We start from the raw sequence: 18,071 nt of genomic DNA, 5'->3' as shown, positions 1-18,071 counted from the left end.
AATTTTAAGTGCGATAGTACGGATATTCTCGAGTTACCAGGAAGGTTGGCGCTGAAGAATTCGTTACCGCTTGAAATAAAGGTGTTCAACGAGAGGGGAGAACTATTTGTGAACCCCTTTCGGAGCTTTCATTAGAAGCAGAAACATCATATTTAACATCTTGCCTTTGCTGTGCTTCTCAACTAATAAACCAATTCAATTTAACATTACAAGGACTGTCAAGGGTGAGATATTTATTGTCCCAAATGGTGTACAGCAAGTTTGTTTCTGAAGCTATTCGACTAATTGAGAATTCATTGAGAATCTCCTGTGATTCTTTGAGTGCTCAGAAGACAATCTTTGTCAATAATTCTACAGAAAAGCTTCAAACTGCCGCATTTTCAATTGAGTACAGATTTTCTCCACCTTTCATATTATGGGTGAATTGAAGCTCTGTCCCTTGTAATGCAATATCGATTGATGCAGTGACACTATTATTTGCAATCCTTTGATAGTTCACAGTCAATTCATTTGCATGGAAAATCACAGGCACAACCAAAGCTCTTGACACCTTGAGTGTCTCAATAAATAATTTTCATTAGCATCGGCAATAGTCAATCCTGAATCAATGCATCTGAAGTCATCGCACAGTGTTGGATGCCGATCAGCTGCAATTTATCACATGCCATATAAGCTACAATGCCAGTGTTGGGGGTGACGAGCGCCACCCCCAAGAAGTCTTCCCACCCTCGGGGGAGAATTGCGGGCAAAGATTTACAGACAACACTCACCGGGTTGATCCTGAAGTTCAACAGCCCGTATGAAGACAGCTGCCACGATGGATGCGCCGAGAGCCAATCCCGGCTCCAATAATGCGAATCGATTCGTTGTGGCATCGCGAGGGGAATTAATTGCAATGCACACTTCTGCGAATCCGCATATTTGCACGAAAAGTATCAAGATTAGCAATGAAAATCGCCAATTGTGCATATAAAGTATGTCTGTGCGCCTGCAAATGAAAGCTTTTGCATTGAATATTTTTGCCTAAATGGAAAAGAGGATTTTTCTGGGATGCGTCAAACAATGGCCAAACAAATTCTCCCGCACTTCTAGCCAAACAACAAAATTATGATAACAATGCTGAATGCAATTATGCTAATACTAGCTCAATGCACAACACATCACTTGTTTTGCGCACACACTTGAATTATGTGGACAATATGCAGCATTGAAAACCAAGAGGGAGATAATATGGTCAGAAGTGGTGTACAGATCAGCAGGAGTACTTAAGAAGTGGAAGTGTTTAAAAACATTCAGTATTCCTGTCCTGAGTGGTTCTTTTACTGACAAATTATCCCGATTCTTTAGATTTCCGGTGATTTTTAACGTAGAAACAATAATTAAACCTTTCTAGGTTATGTAACTAATGAATAATTTGCTTTCTAGCACATCAATTATTACGATCAAGTCAGAGATATCGCTAGTTATTGGTTGAATAAAGTATTTGTATGCAATAAACGTTGCTATTCTGAATATTCTGTATCAAAAAGTAGTGCAAATTGTGATAAAGTCAAACATAACCTCAAAAGTAATCATTTAAACTTGAAAATGTTGACTTAGAAACTTCTCTAGACGATTTTGACTCTGAATAAGCAATTTTGAGTTTATTTTCTTGATCTAGAAAGCTTCCAAATGGAATTTTTGAAGATCTCTTAGTGATATTTTGAGGTTATGGTCGGAAAAAACACCCATAAAAGCGTGTTTTAGTGGATTCTTGCAGAAATATCTTCTTACAAAAGTAAAATCACACATTTGGAAGTGTCAGGAAGTGGTGTACAGACTCAAGCCATATTATCTTCCCTTTGTACAAAACTGCATTGGAATGCCCTCGATAGTGCTCAAAGATTTTACTGCGTGCACAATTTGAAAATAAACGTAACATATTCCAAAGTGTTTGGCGAATTTATGCTCAGTGATAAACACACATAAAATAAAAAGCAGCGGCAGAAGAAAGGCGATAAAATAGTGCGAAGAGTGAAACGATGAAGTATAACAAACAAAGTGAAAACTATTTTGCTCCATTCTGAAATTTTATTGTCACTAAAATATGAATGAAAAGCAGCTGTAAAAGTTACAAAAGAGGCAAATATTGCATACAAATAGCAATTTTCAGCAAAATCATGTCCAATCATTAAGAGTGGGAGGAAATAATTAAAAATTAAATAGTACCACAAATTGATAAGCTCAAACTCGATCCGAAGAGTTTAATTAAAATTTATGAGCATTTAATTCTTTTCAGATGAAGCAAATTATTATTTCAACAATTTTCCATTTCCATGTCCGAAAGTCTGACAAAGACTTTTTTTTCATGTGAAATACTTTAATCCCCGATAAATATTTATACCTTTTAGTCATCAGATTTCAATTGAATAACTAAAAGCAAGCAATATATGCACATAAAAGTGTTCAAATGGAGTATATTTACGTCTCTTGGAGGATTATTTTTAGTAATCTTTTGTATACAAAATAACCATCAAAACTCGAGGAAAGCTTTACGTGGATTTATTCTAAATAAACCGAAACCAACGTTATCAATCAAAGCGAAAGTTATTCTGTTTACAATTCTTTTTTTTTTGGGCAAATTCGAGTTTGCAATATGAAAATATATGTCAAACATGCGGAAACATTATGCAAAACAGGTGCGTGTTATTATATTTTACATTTACACAAATTGAATAAAATTCATCAACTAATTACTGTAATTGAATACAAGAATGCAAGTGTAAATTTATTTCAACAATTTTGATTTTAAGAGAATCTCATTTGCGCTTGGCATCATTAATAAAGTTCCAGCAGAAAAAATTGTGCTTCATGAAAAAAAAGTTTAATTGATTTAACTCATTAATGTAGTTTCATTCCATATTGGAATATAAATTTTCAGTCCTGGCGAATAAATCCACTGAAGTGTTATGAAAATTTTATTCTTTCGGTATTTTATCAGAGAAATTTAAAGGAAATAGTTTGAATTTCACTCCAATAAATCACTTTGGCTCTTCCGTTACCGCCAATGGGAAACTTCCTAATCCACTTAATCTTCATTCACCTTTGCTAATTGGAATAGAATTATCATTACGAATGGATTACTCTTTTGCATTTAAATTATTGTTGCTTCTCCACTTTTGTCTTTCGCATGAAAAATGAGAAAATCCCTCGAGTCTTCCTTCTCATCACACTTTTCCCTCTGCGTGATGAAGGAGTAATAATTGCAAATCTTGCAAATGCACAGCAGATTTGAGCTGAGAAACATTTTCATTTGGTGAAGTGTCACAATAATGCTCGCCCTATTTGCCTTCATTGCTCTCAATTCGCGAACCAATATAAGAGAAAATGCGAAACTTTGCAGTGATGTTAATTGAAAGTCGCCAACCACCTCTGCAGATGGCGCCAGCGGGCGTCTGACGTCACTGAGAACGTTACAGAATAAGAATGACGATGCTTAATGAGAGCGATTCGAGGACTTCCTGTGTATACACGCGAGGCGCGCGCGTTTCCAAAAATAAGTGGAATTTATGGCAAATTTTCCGCACATTTTTGGAACTTTTCACACCAAAAAGGCACTGAGCACAGCCAAAGGCACACACGCGAGGGGTTGCAAATTGCCATTGAGCGACCCGGACGAGAGAGAGAAAAAAAAATGGGGAAGAAGCAAAACACAACAAAACACAGAGAGATGGCGAAGAAAAATATTTCGCTGAGCACACTCACTTGGTATTTTTGCGTTTGCATAAGTAAAACGCCACAGATCCCAGAGAGATTATCGCCAAAGCTGACACACTTGTATCAATAATCCCTAATTTGCACAATTGCTGGGCGAACTTGGGCGTCCCTTGGCAAAATTGAAGCATCTTTTTCTCACACAAAACATCCACAAAAGCACTTTAAGATTTCTCACTATATGGTGAGAACCAATCGAGAGCACACTTGAGCTCGCGATTCACCACGAAAAACTGGGAAATTCATGCAAACGAAAATCTCGTCGATGCTCTCGATTTTTCCTCGTGAATGTAAACACTCACGCTTATAGAGTTGTTGCCGACCCGGTTCCGATATCGCACCGTCTGGCAGCGATCGATGCGGATTTGCTGGAGAAATTAGAGTTGAAATAGATTCTCAAACGAAGCATTTTCAGTAGAAATCGCAGAGAGTCTCAATAGCTTTAACAAATATTTGGAGCAATTCTCAGTCGCTAAAAAAATGTTAAAAATGTGTTATATTGGTTTAACACACGCCTTCCTGAGTGACTCAAAATGGCGAACATGTGTTAAACAAATGAGTGTCAGATCTAAATCTGCAAATATCTTGCAAAAATGGATCAATCTGCAATTATGGCTCTAATTTTCAAGCATGAACATGAATTATGTTTACAATAAATTCTTTTTATCACGGATTTATTGGTTACAAACTTGAATTGAAAACATTGCTTAGCAAGAATAGCACGGGCTTTTTTCCTCATTCATTTCGAATGTGAAACATTTACATGTAGAATTTTACCATGTCTGTGTGTGACTCAGAATTGCTCAAAAATAATGAAATAAGACAGTATTTTGACTTTCCTTCCTGAAGGATTTTGCTCACTTCCTCCAATTCAAATTACAACCGTCGAAGCAATTGCAGAATCTTAAAATCCCGCCTTTTGCATCAAATTCAAGTCAAGAAAATTGTGTTTACACGTATTTTGAAGCTCGTAATTTAAATTCAATCGAATGAGCATCAAAATCACTCAATTTCATCACAATCTGCACTCTATTATATCGATTAAATCTATTTTACTCTCCAGAATGGAAAGCGTTCAACTCTGATCTCTTCTTCAGCGTTTCGCATAATCTTCATGCGAGGCAGCCAAAGTGGCCACGTAAACATTTCATTGTGAATAATTCTCGCTTACACAATTGCTCCTCTCTGGCGCAAAGTGGAGCTCCGACCACTATTTGTAAATAAATTTTTCCATCAACTCAATGGGCGAAATACTCTGGCAGCCATAAAGTCGATATCTTATTTTCTCGTGGGAGTTCTTGTGTGGAGATTGTTTTGTGATTTGCGGAAATACATCCCTCTGTGCTCCGGAAGCCGATGCAATATCCCCTCAATCCACTTTGAACGTTGATTAAGAGCTAAAAGAGCAGCGGAATTGTAAAACTTTTGCAAGCAATTCGTTGGCTTTTATTGTCGCACGACTTTATAGTCATATTGTTCATCGAATGCGTCATAAAATTGAACTTTTATCGATGATTTAGCCGAAAAGATTACCAAAACTCTGGTGATGTTTTGAAAGCAAAAAGGTGCCAAAAACACTTTTATTGCTTTCCTTCTAATCCCCACAATTTCTTCCCACTCTTCAATTGCGATGTCCGCAATGATTTATGTAATTATTGAGATTAACGAGAAGGAAACAACCAGAAATTAAGGCAGAATAAGCATATTTACAAAATCCGCTTTAACACCGCTCGAAATTGTGCAAAATTTCTCTTCAAAAATAATTGCGCCATGACAGAATTTTACGATCGCTTTCATAGTTTGACGGCACCATCAACAGTTTTGATAACATTATAATGGCTATTTACGACTGCGACAAGTTGATAAAACAAGGACGCGCATTTGTGGTCGCGATGATGCCACGGAAAATTGTATATTGCAACTCATTTCGAAGCTGTGAACATAATCAGAATTGCAATTTCTGAAACATGGTGCTACAAATTAATTATTTCTACCATTTCCACTGATTTATGATCCTGGAAAAATCAGTCTTTGTTACACAATCATTGTAACTTTAATAGGACATTATATATAGCTAATTTTCAAGCTTTCTTCTCACTGTGATTGATAATAACATGAAAATCTTCTTTCTTTTCTGGAATCAACGAATGCATTTCGAATGTGTTTCAGCGCTAGATGGTGTGCAAAGCAGTCCAGCTGATTTTGACGTTGAAAATGTAAACAAAAGTGTGCGCCAAAACGCGCTTCTCTGTCTCTAAAGTCGCAATTTCCTCAAGAAAACCAAGGAATTTTCCAAAATCCTAGTGTAGAATAATGAACTCTTTACTGAAGAGTCCGACGAGTCCCCGGAGTCCCACACAGAGACTGGCGAGGCGGACTTTGCTGTCGCATTCTCCAGTTTTGCGAGACATGCTGCGAACAGTGAGTATACGAGGCATTTTCCGGGCCTTCCTCACAATTTCCTGCCTTTCAGAAGTGTCGCATTCGGATGAAACAAGCCCGGGCTCATGTCTTCAATCGCCACAGAGATCTCACAGAGAATGACGAGGTGAGAAAGTGGAAAACAAGTGCTTGAAAACATTCTCAAAGTTTCTTCCGTTATCAGATGTTTATGACGTCGATTTTGCGAGATCAAATCTCCGAATTGGACATGGATATCGAGAGCCACGAGGCGGCTGTGCAGGAGCTGATGCAAGAGGCTGATCAGTGGCTGTTTGAGGAGACGGAGAAGGCTGACGAGGCCCTGATTTCAGACTATCAGAGCGGCTCCTTGACTGTGTTTTGTCCCATTTGCCAAAAGAACCTCCTGCAGCAGGAGAACAGCGTTATTTCCTGTCTCTGTGGCCTCCGGCTGGTGTTTGAGAAGGGACTTGAGAGATTTCACGAAATAATTCAAATCAAGGTGACTTATCATGAGACATTCTGCAGCAATCGTCTGCAGTTCTTCACGGAACCCAAGCCGGAGGCTGACTTCAGCTCATTGTCTGCCATCTGCCCGGCGTGTGAGTATGTGACAATGATTGTTCTGTAAATAAATTACTGCATTTTCGCATTTTCTGAGCGCTTTTTTCACTCTGTATGGAGAGCCTTGCTGTGATGCCAACAGAGGCGCTGGCGCGATAGGAGAGGTTTTCCACGTATTCCGCCACCATCAGTTGGCGCTGCTTTTGTTTTGTGATTGTGTCGAAAGGCAGGGAAAATTCTCATAGAGATTTCTCAGGAATTTCCCACTAAAACCCTAGCGAAACGGTGGTGAATCGCGAGTTTAATTGCGCCAGAGGATGCCAAGAGTGCTGTGAGAGTGTGCGCCGGGCATTTCGCTGTGAGAAGTGCGTGTCCGCGAGTGGAAAGGTTGAACTTTGTGACGGAGTTGACAGGTCCGGAGATTGCTGAGATCCGGGGATGGGGCATTTCTCGCGAAACTCCGCGATTGTAGGTGCTTGATAGCGGAGATACTGTTGTGAATCGCGGTGTACTATGATCGGCATGAGCATGTCGTTCAAATTTGGCAGTGACGACGGGAAGAAGGACCGCGAAGCGATCCACTCTGGGCAGTTTATGGTGTCGCACTTCGAGGCGGAGGCGCAGGAGGACTGGGACGACGAGGAGATGCCCGATCCGGACAAGCCCAGCGAGACGATCAGCGTCAACACATGCACAGACGTCCAGCGATACGTCCCACGCACAGTCGTCAAGAGCCGCAATCAGGAGCTGTCCATCGAGACGTCCCTCACGAAGCTGTTCAAGTGCATGAAGCTCGCCTACAGGTGAGATTCCCAGCGATCTCGCGCCGCCCATGAGGCGGCCTGTTACATAATCCCCTCGGCGATCGCACAGCAGATCCGATGCGTGAGCATGCGATGCTCCCGGAAGTCAGCGCGCGCGCTCCAAGAATGCCCCCGGCTGGCCAGCGCCACTCCAGCGGACTCCATCGATTGGCCAGCGATATTGATTATTGCGCCCCTCCCGGGGCACATAATATTGCCAATTGTACATAGAGAGTGAGGTTTTCGTTTGATAGATTGCGAGGTTATCAATAGAGTGTGGCTCACACTGGAGTATCGCCGCAGTTCTCCATCTCTCCTCCGTTTGGACCTTTTCTGCACAGAGCCAGAGCGCTCCTCGGGGGCGACAGTGCCTGCCGGGAGAAATGCACCCGGAATGCGGCCTGCACTCTCACTTTCACTGGCGCGGGCAACTTTCTAGCCTTCCCTTCGGTCACACACAATTCATATTCAAATGCCACACTTTCATGGTGAGCAGCCGAGCCGAGGGCCAAATGCGGAGAAACGGCGCGCGGGCTCTTAAATTAAAAGATTAGGACGAGTGGCCAGAGAGAGAATCGTTTTGTATTTTAATTGGAATTTATTCACTTGTGTGAGCGCGGAATTCACACTTGTGTCAGAAGTAATAAGCTGTCTTTATTAACCCTTTGACGACGACAAGATTCTGAGCAAGATTATCACACATGCTTGCATTTCGACGGGTGAATCGAAAACTATAAATAAAAAGTCGATTTATCATAGTTTTCGTCTTGAGTATTTTTGAAAAGCTTTTCTTTTTGTTCTTCCTATACAAAAATTGTCATGTTTTTTGAATGAAAAGTTTCATTTGAATTTTCATTGTTTACGTTGTACAATTTTTCCAAGAAAAATGTCTCAAAAATTGCAGTCAAACGCATAAAATGCCTTTAAGAATATATTTTTTAATTTTCAGGATTATCCTAAAATGTTTTTAGACTTTGAATGAATGTTTCCCATATGAAATGCTGATTTTTTAGAACTTATTTAGATAAAATCAACTCGAAGACTATTAAAAACTGACTTTGGAAAGTAAAATTTTCATATTTTCTGTAATTTTACCATATTTTAGTTCAAAATTTCAATAAAAACCAATAAAATCAACTAAATTATTTATAGAATAATAAATATTAAGCGATATTTGTACTTTAACGGGCGTTTGAAGTAAATTTGGCAAATTTTGCAGCTGTATTATCGCTAAATTTTGAACTTGCTCTGCTGAAAAATTGCGATTTTGGCTTTTCATATTTTTCGATTCACCCGTCGATTTGGAATTTACAAATTAAATAAACTACAGATTCTTTAACACTCGATGCTACAATGAGAAATAAGATTAGAGATCATATAAATTTACAGAACGCTTTTGACCGTCAAATCCTTAAGGGGTTAACGCTTCATTTTTTTACTGATTGCCACTGAGATTGCTTGACCTTTTCAGTGCGCCTGCTTTTCGAAAGTAAATATTGAAGTTTTTTTTTATTGAATTTCCTTATCAAGAGCTTTGGCTTTTTATATTCTCTCTAAGTTCTGTGCATCCTTTTTGCCGAACGAACAACGCCTTTTGTCGTGGAGAGGAAGAGTTGTGATGCATATTAAATGAAGCCACACGGATTGGCCATAATCAGCTGATGTGTGGTTAAAGTTGTTTTTGCCGCTGAGACACTTCAGTCCAGTTTGTTGTCAATCTCCAACTTGCAGTTGCTGGGCGGTGTTTTCTAGCGAGAATTTGTGGGCATATATATTTTGTTTCCTGAGCACACACAAGGTGTCCAATAAATTGACGAAACAACAAGAACAAGAGAGAGAGAGAGGGAGAATGAAGTCAGGAATTGGGTGCTAATGGGCCTGAGAATGAAGGAAGAAGAAGGAGGAGAGATTATTTTGGACAGAAGAGAGTGTTATCAAATGGGAGGGAGTATTTTTAGAGTGGTGCAAACACATAAATTAGCCGTTGTTGATTTAATATCGCACACACACTCGCCTCAACTCCGGCTTAATGATGATGGCACGCGGTGCATACGGAATGTCACAGGCGCTCCGCGCGCCGGATGAGCGCCTTCGTGGCGGAATTAGCATTTAGAGTAGCGCACGAGGAGAGCCTCCGTTCGGTGGCGTGTTTACAAATTGGGGAGGCGCGTCCAGTGCTGGCGACAGGCCTCCAAATATCACCATGAATTGATCGCGCACCTCCGACTAAGTCGCTCGCGCACACATCTCACCCATTTTATTATCACTTGTCTGTCTTATTCTCATTCGCGATGTAGAAGAACAATGCCAGAGCTCTCGCGCCTTTGTTCCTTCATCGCGCGCGCGGAAAAGCCGGTATTTTGGGCTCACTCTACACACTTGATGACGTCTTGAGCTGCTGCTGTGGTGTCTTTTCTTAATTATAAATGTAAACTTGCCTCATTTCCATATTTATTTCAAACATTTTTCCGATTTGTGTGCCGTTGCTGATGTCTCTTCGAAGATGAGCGTAAAACACAAAGAAATGTCACTCAGTTGTCGCGTCTTTTGGCAAAAATTATCTATTTGTCGAAAATAAACCCATAAAAAGAACATAAAATTTTTATCTCATCATTATTGGTATGATTTTTTTCTCTCTTCCAGTATATAGGAAATTTATTCAAAATAGCCAAAAAGTCTTCTTGGTCGCCAAGGACTCGCTTTGGGTCTCTTCGGCAATGTGAACAATTTTTGTCATTATAGTGAGAAGAGTCCGTTGAGCGCGATCACGAGTTGATTATCACTGGAAATCGTGATAATAGAAGAGAGTGTCTTTTTCAAAAGCTGACTTGAAGATTTCTGTGTACACGTGAGAGACGATTGACCTTTAATTAAAGTGCAAGCGCGCGGGTCTGTATCAGGGATTTGTGAGGAGAAATTATATCAGTGATAGCGCAAATTCTTCTGATGTTTCATTCACAAAGTGTCGAATGTTAACCCTCAAATGGGGCTCTGAAATCCATTGAAATGCGTGTATTAGTCATGAGGCCGAGATAACATATCGCATTAAGAGAGCGTCTTAAAGCTGAAAGCAATTCTTTGCTCTGTGTCTCATGATCGCATTGAAAAGTTTATTGCTGGCTCTCTTTTTTCTATCAGGATGACACTTCAATTTTTGTGAAATCTAGGATCTCTAAAGCACTCCACGATCTCGTCTATTTGTGCAGTTGGGGCTTAATTTTATCATCTCTGTCCATGTACAACTTTGTTGCTTGCTATCTTTTCTTCAAGACTGTGTGTGAAAGATCGTGTGAGTCGATAAATGGGGTTTTTAAGCGGAAAAGTCTGGTGGTAAAACAATAATAAACGACTTGTCATGGGTTGGTTTTATTTCACTTTTAAAGAAGACACACAAAACAAATTCAAGTGCACTTGAATTTCCAATGTCAATAATAGTTTTTTTTCTGTGTGTAATCTCGCGATGATAAAGAATTGATATAAATATATTTAACAAATTTACAGATGCTTTTGCACTTTTCAAAGCGCCTTTTTAAGAAATTCACACATCACTTCCAAATTGTTAAGCACTCATTTCGTCATCGGGATAAAGCGTGAAATATTCTCATGTGTTTGTCTTTCAAATAGTCAGCACATCTCATGCAAAACAGCAGTAATGGTGAAAATGTAAATTTTCCACCGCACTTTCTGATGCAACTCCACTGTTTGAGAGCTCTCTAGTGACCTTGTGTCGCACTGTAATCTCTCGAAATTGTATTGATATTTACTCTGGAAACGACTCGAAACTATTTCAGTAGAATCTTATCTAACTACAACGCTTGAAGAGCAGTGAATTCTGTTTATGTGGAGGAAGTTGATGTTCCAATGAGAATTATTGCGTCGTGTGTTTTGAGAGCAATTATCTACAGTGACTCCAAATCGAATAGGATCCCCTGTGAGGCTCTGAGACGTCTTCACGTAAAGCTAGAGGTCTGAATTTTTCCATCAATCTTCTCTCATTTATAAGTAATTGCCATGCCAAGTTTGAAGACATTCGGCCAATCCCAGCGAGCCAAATTAGCTAAAAAAAAGGCAGGTTAATCAGCTAAAAAGTGCAAGGACTGCTCGCAGTGGATTATAATTATCCTGTACATTTTCATTTATTATCTGAACTTTATAAGTATTCGATATCAAAATTTGATTAAGTGAATATCAAATTCATCAGTCGTGAACAATACACGACTTCAAAGGATCGTACGGAGATTTTTCAAATGCGTTACATAGGATATTTAATCAGGATAATAATCAGAAAGACCTCTTATCCCAATATAGGAGTTTGAAGCGTCATTGACCCTCGTAAAAAAAGGTCATTTTCGCGGAAGAAGTGTCGCAAATAACTTTTTCGACGAATTGTTCAGCAGTTTTAGGCGAATTCCGTCATGTCTGCTTCTAATTTCCATTAGGAATTGTTTCCTAAGGTCCCGCAAGTCCTTTCAATGCCACCAGGAATAGATTTCATCAGTCTAGGACTAAATTGTTGGTTTTTATTCCGTAGACAAAAACTAACATCCCCGAAATGGAATCGCTTCAAGGGCATTCGCTTGCGCTGGAAGGATAAGATTCGTCTCAACAACTTGATATGGAGATGCTGGCACATGCAATGTAAGTGTGAAAAATTGTACTAAAGACAATGCTTTTGCGATGATGGAGAAAAGAAAAAAAAAATCCCTGACGATGGTGTGTGGCCAAGAGGAGATAGTGTAAGAAGAAAATAATCCGTGTCATAAATCACTTGTCATTTTGGGGCAGATAAAATTTTCCTAACTGAAGAAAAATCCACCTCTTCATTGAGGGAGGAAGGGTGATGAAAAAGAAAAAGTCGCGAGTCTCCAAGTGATAATCCTCTTTCGCGGTGGTTTTTTGTTTTTGCTCAAGTTGGGAAAAATCATGCTCCAGCATTGTGGCATATAATTGAGACTTTCAGCATGATAATGGGTTGATTTGGCAGTGTGATTGCTGATGGTGTGCTCATTGGCTGGAGATATTATGTCTCTCTTTACACACAGACTTTGTTGCTTGATTGATTTGGGATGGTGCGATGGACGGGGGAGGGGGAGAAAAAATGTAAATAATATCATGCTTCTGGTCAATGATTGGGGAATTTGTTAGGCTCTGTTTCAGTGAATCCCATATGGAATATCAGTAATCGTCCAATTTACGAGATTACCCTTATCAATTCTTGTTTGTGTAATATATATTGGCTTTGGGAGGCTAGAAAATTGAAAATGATTGGCTGCGCGGCCTCTTCACCAGCAAAAGTAATACACGAGGCGCGCGAGAGTGAACAACGATGATAAGAAAGAGAGAGAGAGAGAGATTCTGTTTATGTGTGGGATACTTATTCTATTAAACTATTCCATCGTCGATCATTATATTAAAATGCACTTGTGAGATGCCTCTAATCTCATTAGACTCTAGTATAAACCCTGCTTTGAAGTCCTCTATCAGTTCATGAGGCTGACATAATGAGAAGAAGCGCGCCCAAACTGTAATCAGGAGGAATATTACATTCCGTTTCTCTCTCTCTCGCTCTCTTGCTCTTGTTTGAGTGGAAGAAGTTCTGAGCGCGCGTCACTTTCATATAAAATTTTTCGAGTTTATCTCTAAGCACGATTTATTATGTGCTATTGCTGATAAATATCATTTCGCCACTTGTTGCGATGTCTCGTGTTGCTCAAGATTTTCCCGAAGCTTCAGTCAGATTTTGACGCTAGACGTGAAATATTGTGCATTTTGTGGGAGTGTCTCATATTTTTCCTCCCTCTAAAAAGGCAATTTCTCCCTCTTTTCTTCTCTCTCTATTTTGTATATAATAATTCTCAAAAAGAAACCACACTTTTTCCAACTCTGTGGCCTGTTGCAAAAAAGAAATTGAGTGAGGAGTGGATTTTTCGCGGATTTTCTTTCCAGAGAAGAGACTCCGTGGCAGTTTGGGTGTTACATAATTAAGTGTTTTTGCAAGAAAAGTGCGACTGAACACAGGGTCTGCGGTGTTTTAGAGCCACCCTCGCAACCACCCAAATATGGGCAAAAGACTTCCCAGTTTTAGCGTCTTGAGACGCAAGCGTCTTAAGATTCTCCACTATCGTTTGGTGATTTTTTGTCGTATTTCCAATAAAATTTACAGGTTCGCCTGGCTTGGATGTTTCATTCTAATCAGAAAATTTTCATGCATTCTCTTGCAGTTATCATGAGAAAAAAGACTTTATGTCAATTTGCTTCACCACTAGACTGCGATATTCACAATAAACCAGAAGTAAGTACATTTTTCTAAGGGCCTGAACACAAAAAAAGCAAAGAAAAGAAAGAAAGAAAAGAAAGGCCAGATTGAGGAAAAGAAAGATGACAATTTACAGAGGGAAAAAGTGTGTGTGTTTGTGTTGGGTTATCAGAAATTTCGTGCAGTTTCCTCAAGAGTTTCTTTTTCAGGCTATTTTACTGGTTTTCTTGATTTAAGTCACAGTTTCTTGATTATATTTCTTTCGCAGGCTTTTGTGTCTCTTGCATCAGCCAATAGAAAGTGAGGCTTTTAGAGATTCTCACTTTCTATTGGCTGATGAAAGGACATCAAGAAATGTTTGAATTCATATTTTAATCAATTTTCTTTGCTTCTCTCTGTTTTTTTTCTTCGCAAAACTGAAGGCAGTTGTTCTAGAGGGGAAATATTGGAAGCGTGACTTGCTAGTTATAAGTGCAGAGTACAAGAAATGGCGGAGATTCCATCATCATCGCACTCTGGAGCATTCAAATGCTCTTGACACAGTGAGTATATAGATTCACATTGATCCTTTTGCTCTTCCCGAGAGACAGAGAGAGACAGATAATCTTTGGTGCATGGATATAAAAGTGTTGGCCACTGAAGACAACTCAGTGTTATCAGTTGAGAAGAATTTTGTGTATTGAGTCGCGTGAAATCATCATTGTTAATAATGGTCATAACACGCCTATAAAACATGCACAGAGAGGCTTATCTTATCATAAACTCCTCGCACTCTCTCTCTCTCCTTCTTAGCAGTGTTTGTCTTCCAATAATGATGACGAGAAGGAAAAATTGTAATTAGGATTTGTCCATTTTTCAACCCGCAAGATATTGTCACAAACACACCCTCGGGATTTTTGCTGAAATTATCTCCTTATCTTATGCACAATCTTAGGAATTTAGTGTGTTTGAGATTCTGAATTTTTCTCTCTCTCTTCTATTCCATTTTGTAGCTAAGTGAGCGAGATTTCGATTGGTCATCAAATGACGACAGGAGCTTAAATAATATAGACGAATGTCAGTGGACCAGTGATCTTCTATTTTCGACCATTTCTCAGCCATTTCAGTTTCCTGATTCTCGCGAAATAGGTAAGAAGTCTCTCTGTTAAGATATTCTGCAAAGCCTGACGTGGTCACGTTTTCCATTCTTATCTGATTGGGCTTCAAGCTCCAAAGATAAAAAGAATTTGAGAAAGTATAATTTAATGACAAATAATACCAACAATACGTTGTAAATAAGTCTAGAGAGAAATCCTGACAAAAAAAAAGTCTTTGGGAAAAATTCAGTGCAGACATTGTAATTTTTGCGATCTCTTATTTTCTTATCAATATCTTGACTTCTTGGCAGACCCCCAAATTCGCATTTTGTGATACTAGAGAGATAATTGTTTATTGTACACTTTTTCACGTGATTCACGCGCAGCTAGAGGGGCTGGAATAGCGGACTTCATACAGCCGAGTCTTGGGCCGCTGCAGCCCAATCTTGAGGATTTTATGGATACGTGCGAGCCGATTCCGGAGCTGTTTGGCACGTCGCGTCTGCCGCCGGTGCAGGAGGAGGCGCCGGATGATCTGTTCAAGTCCATCAATCTGTACATAATGGGGTCAGAGCCGATGGAGTCTGTCAACATGAGTGAAATATCGACGGGCGGCAGTCAAGGGCAGAACAGTGGTGTGCCATCGATAGAGAGCGGCGCGTTGCTGGACGGTGGAATTGAGGCGAAGTTGAATGATGTGTTCCAGCAGAACAGTCTTCACTACACGGCAAAGATGTTGTCGCATGACTTGAGCAACATGCAGACGCCGCAGACATTCGATGGTGGCATGCAGGCGTACCAGAAGCCGCCGCTGGCCGCGCACGGATCGCTGGATCAGACGGCGGGACAGTTCACGCAGCCGCTGGACAAACCCTCGCATGGGAGTTACAGCAAAGGACCGCGCTTCTCGAGGACTTCGCTGAAGTTGGCCAAGCGAGAGCCGCACAACTATGACAAGGCTCTGCCGACGCCTCATCAGACGAACATCTACAACCAGATCCTGATCCAGCAGCAGGAGCAGCAGCAGCAGCAGCAATCCATGCAGACGATGATGCAGATGCCACAGACGCAGACATATCCGGCGCAGCAGAGCGTGATGCAAGTGCCGCAGCAGATGCCGATGCAGCAGAGCCCGCAGACGCTGTACAATCTGCTGTCGCAGCAGAGCTGCAATGCGTACGATCAGCGATCCACGTCGCCCACGAAGGTGGCCTTCAGTCAGTACAAATCCATGTCCGTGGGATATCCGAGCGCCCAGATGGTCACGACGGCTGTGCCCATGATGAGCGTCCAATCCCCGCCCAGCAATATGATTGCCATCTCAGAGCCAGCGCCAATCTCAAAGGAAATGTACAGGTCCAACAGTTTGCCCCTGAACGCGAGTCTCCTGTTCAACAGCGGCGGCCAGAAGGAGGCCAACAGTCAGTTCGCCCTGCCCAAGTATCAGCCGAAGGCGAAGGCGCGCAGCCGGAGCAATTCGATCGTGATGAAGGCTCAGCCGCAGCAGCAAGTCATCTCGTCCAGTCTGCAAGCGGCCACCAGCGAGCCGGCGCTCCTACAGCTGCTGCAGCAGCAGGCGGCGCCCAGCACGAGTCTGGGCAAGCTGGGCGGATCGCAGACCAATCTGACCAGCAGCTCGAGCACCGTTGCGCCCACGCCGAAGCGCCTCGACTCGAGTCCCGGCAAGATCATGGGCAACGAGTCGCCGTCGAGCGTCATGGGCTTGTCGCCGGACGTCGTGGAGGAGATAGGAGGTCCACTATCGCCGTCCAAGGACACCAAATATCCACAGCGACGCGCCGGACACATTCATGCGGAGCAGAAGAGGCGCTACAACATCAAGAACGGCTTCGATGTGCTGCAATCGCTGATTCCGCAGCTGCAGCAGAATCCAACGGCCAAGGTACTCTCTCAAGCCCACTAGTCTAATCTCTTTGTTGTCTCCTAACCAAAAAAAAACCCCTTCCGCACAGCTGAGCAAGGCGGCGATCCTGCAAAAGGGCGCCGACTACATTCGACAGCTGAGGGCGGAGCGCGCGGCCATTCACGAGAAGACGGAAGCGATGCGACTCGAGAGGGACAAGCTGAACAGTTCGCTCAAGTGAGTATTCAGCAGCGCTGTTTTGGGTGCGCTTTGACTGACCATTGAATGGGTTTTTTGCAGTCACCTGCACTCCATCCTGCCCGCTAATGGGGCTCCTGTGTCGCGTCAGCGCACCGGAAGAGTCCTTGAGCTGTACAATCAGTACGTGCGCTACAGATCGATGGAAAACTGGAAATTCTGGATTGTGAGTATCGAGAGAAATAGTGTCTTAAAGGGGGATGAAATGTGCTTATTTAAGAGGACTTTCTTTGCAGTTCGGTTTGATCTTCGAACCACTTCTCAACTCCTTCAACTCCACTGTCTCCATTGCGAGTCTCGACGAATTGTGCCGGACAGCGATGCTCTGGGTAGACCAAAATTGCTCACTTGTGGAGCTGCGACCAGGTGAGCAGGCATGTTTGGAGTCTTCCAGGCTGGGATTTAATCTCTCTTCTTTTCCTCTCATTGAAGCTGTGACGAATAAGCTGCGCTACTTGTCCACCAACACGGACATCCTGTCGGCGGAGAATCCTTCGACGCTGCGCGAGGAGGTGCTGAAGGCGATTTCGTCGCAACAGGCGCAACTCCAGGCCAGATCGTCCGCCGCCATGAACAGCAACTGACGCTGAAGGAGAGATGTTCACAGACTGCGAACAGAAGTGCCTCCTGTGGCCAAGGAAGTTCGCCGTCGCGCAGCGTGTGAAGCAGGGCAATGTTTTGTTTTTATTCCTACGTTGTTAATGTTTTTTTTTTTAATATTTTACCACTATTTACCGTACCTTCGTAGCTCTTTTGTGTAAATAAGTAAGAGTGTTGCAACACAATTAAGAGGTGTTTTTTCCACACATTTTACGTTTTTCTTTCGATCGAGGAGAGTTTCTTTTATTTCTGGTACAAAATAAATTTTTTTTTCTTTAGGTTTTTGTTGCGCAAAGCGAAGAAGTGTAAAATTGAGAAGAAAGAAAAATGCCTTATTTTGCTGTAATTGGAAAGGCGATGTTTTTTTCTCTCTCTCCTTTTCTCGATGGACAGAGAGGAAAAAGGGGAGGAAAAGTGAGAATATTCAAATAGAGATTACCAATTAAAGAAGAATTGTCTATAAAAAAGAGCGAGAGAGAAGAGGAGAAAAACTAGAA

At 41.4% G+C, this 18,071-nt stretch overlaps 2 protein-coding genes across 3 annotated transcripts; both read left to right on the top strand.

Annotated features, from left to right (window-relative positions):
• Nucleotides 1-5,877: 5,877 nt before the first annotated feature.
• LOC132262487 (RIP-like protein) lies at nucleotides 5,878-6,784 on the top strand. The gene is made up of 3 exons (XM_059761768.1): nucleotides 5,878-6,174; nucleotides 6,227-6,301; nucleotides 6,359-6,784. The coding sequence occupies exons 1-3, from the start codon at nucleotides 6,067-6,069 to the stop codon at nucleotides 6,782-6,784; spliced, it is 609 nt and encodes a 202-aa protein (XP_059617751.1). The 5' UTR covers nucleotides 5,878-6,066.
• Nucleotides 6,785-6,903: 119 nt separating this feature from the next.
• On the top strand, nucleotides 6,904-17,980 carry LOC132261418 (carbohydrate-responsive element-binding protein). 2 transcript variants are annotated; one of them, XM_059760226.1, is made up of 10 exons: nucleotides 6,904-7,520; nucleotides 12,052-12,158; nucleotides 13,742-13,812; nucleotides 14,199-14,318; nucleotides 14,769-14,904; nucleotides 15,239-16,755; nucleotides 16,826-16,953; nucleotides 17,017-17,140; nucleotides 17,211-17,340; nucleotides 17,407-17,980. In XM_059760226.1, the coding sequence occupies exons 1-10, from the start codon at nucleotides 7,231-7,233 to the stop codon at nucleotides 17,556-17,558; spliced, it is 2,775 nt and encodes a 924-aa protein (XP_059616209.1). In that variant the 5' UTR covers nucleotides 6,904-7,230; the 3' UTR covers nucleotides 17,559-17,980. The 2 variants fall into 2 exon arrangements, with proteins under 2 accessions (XP_059616209.1, XP_059616210.1); XM_059760227.1 differs by lacking the exons at nucleotides 6,904-7,520; nucleotides 12,052-12,158 and adding an exon at nucleotides 13,237-13,648.
• Nucleotides 17,981-18,071: the final 91 nt, after the last annotated feature.

Source organism: Phlebotomus argentipes, unplaced genomic scaffold (genome assembly GCF_947086385.1).
Source record: "Phlebotomus argentipes unplaced genomic scaffold, Phlebotomus argentipes genome assembly contig_15, whole genome shotgun sequence".
Classification (NCBI taxonomy): domain Eukaryota; kingdom Metazoa; phylum Arthropoda; class Insecta; order Diptera; family Psychodidae; genus Phlebotomus; species Phlebotomus argentipes.
This window is presented reverse-complemented; position numbering and strand designations above follow the sequence as displayed.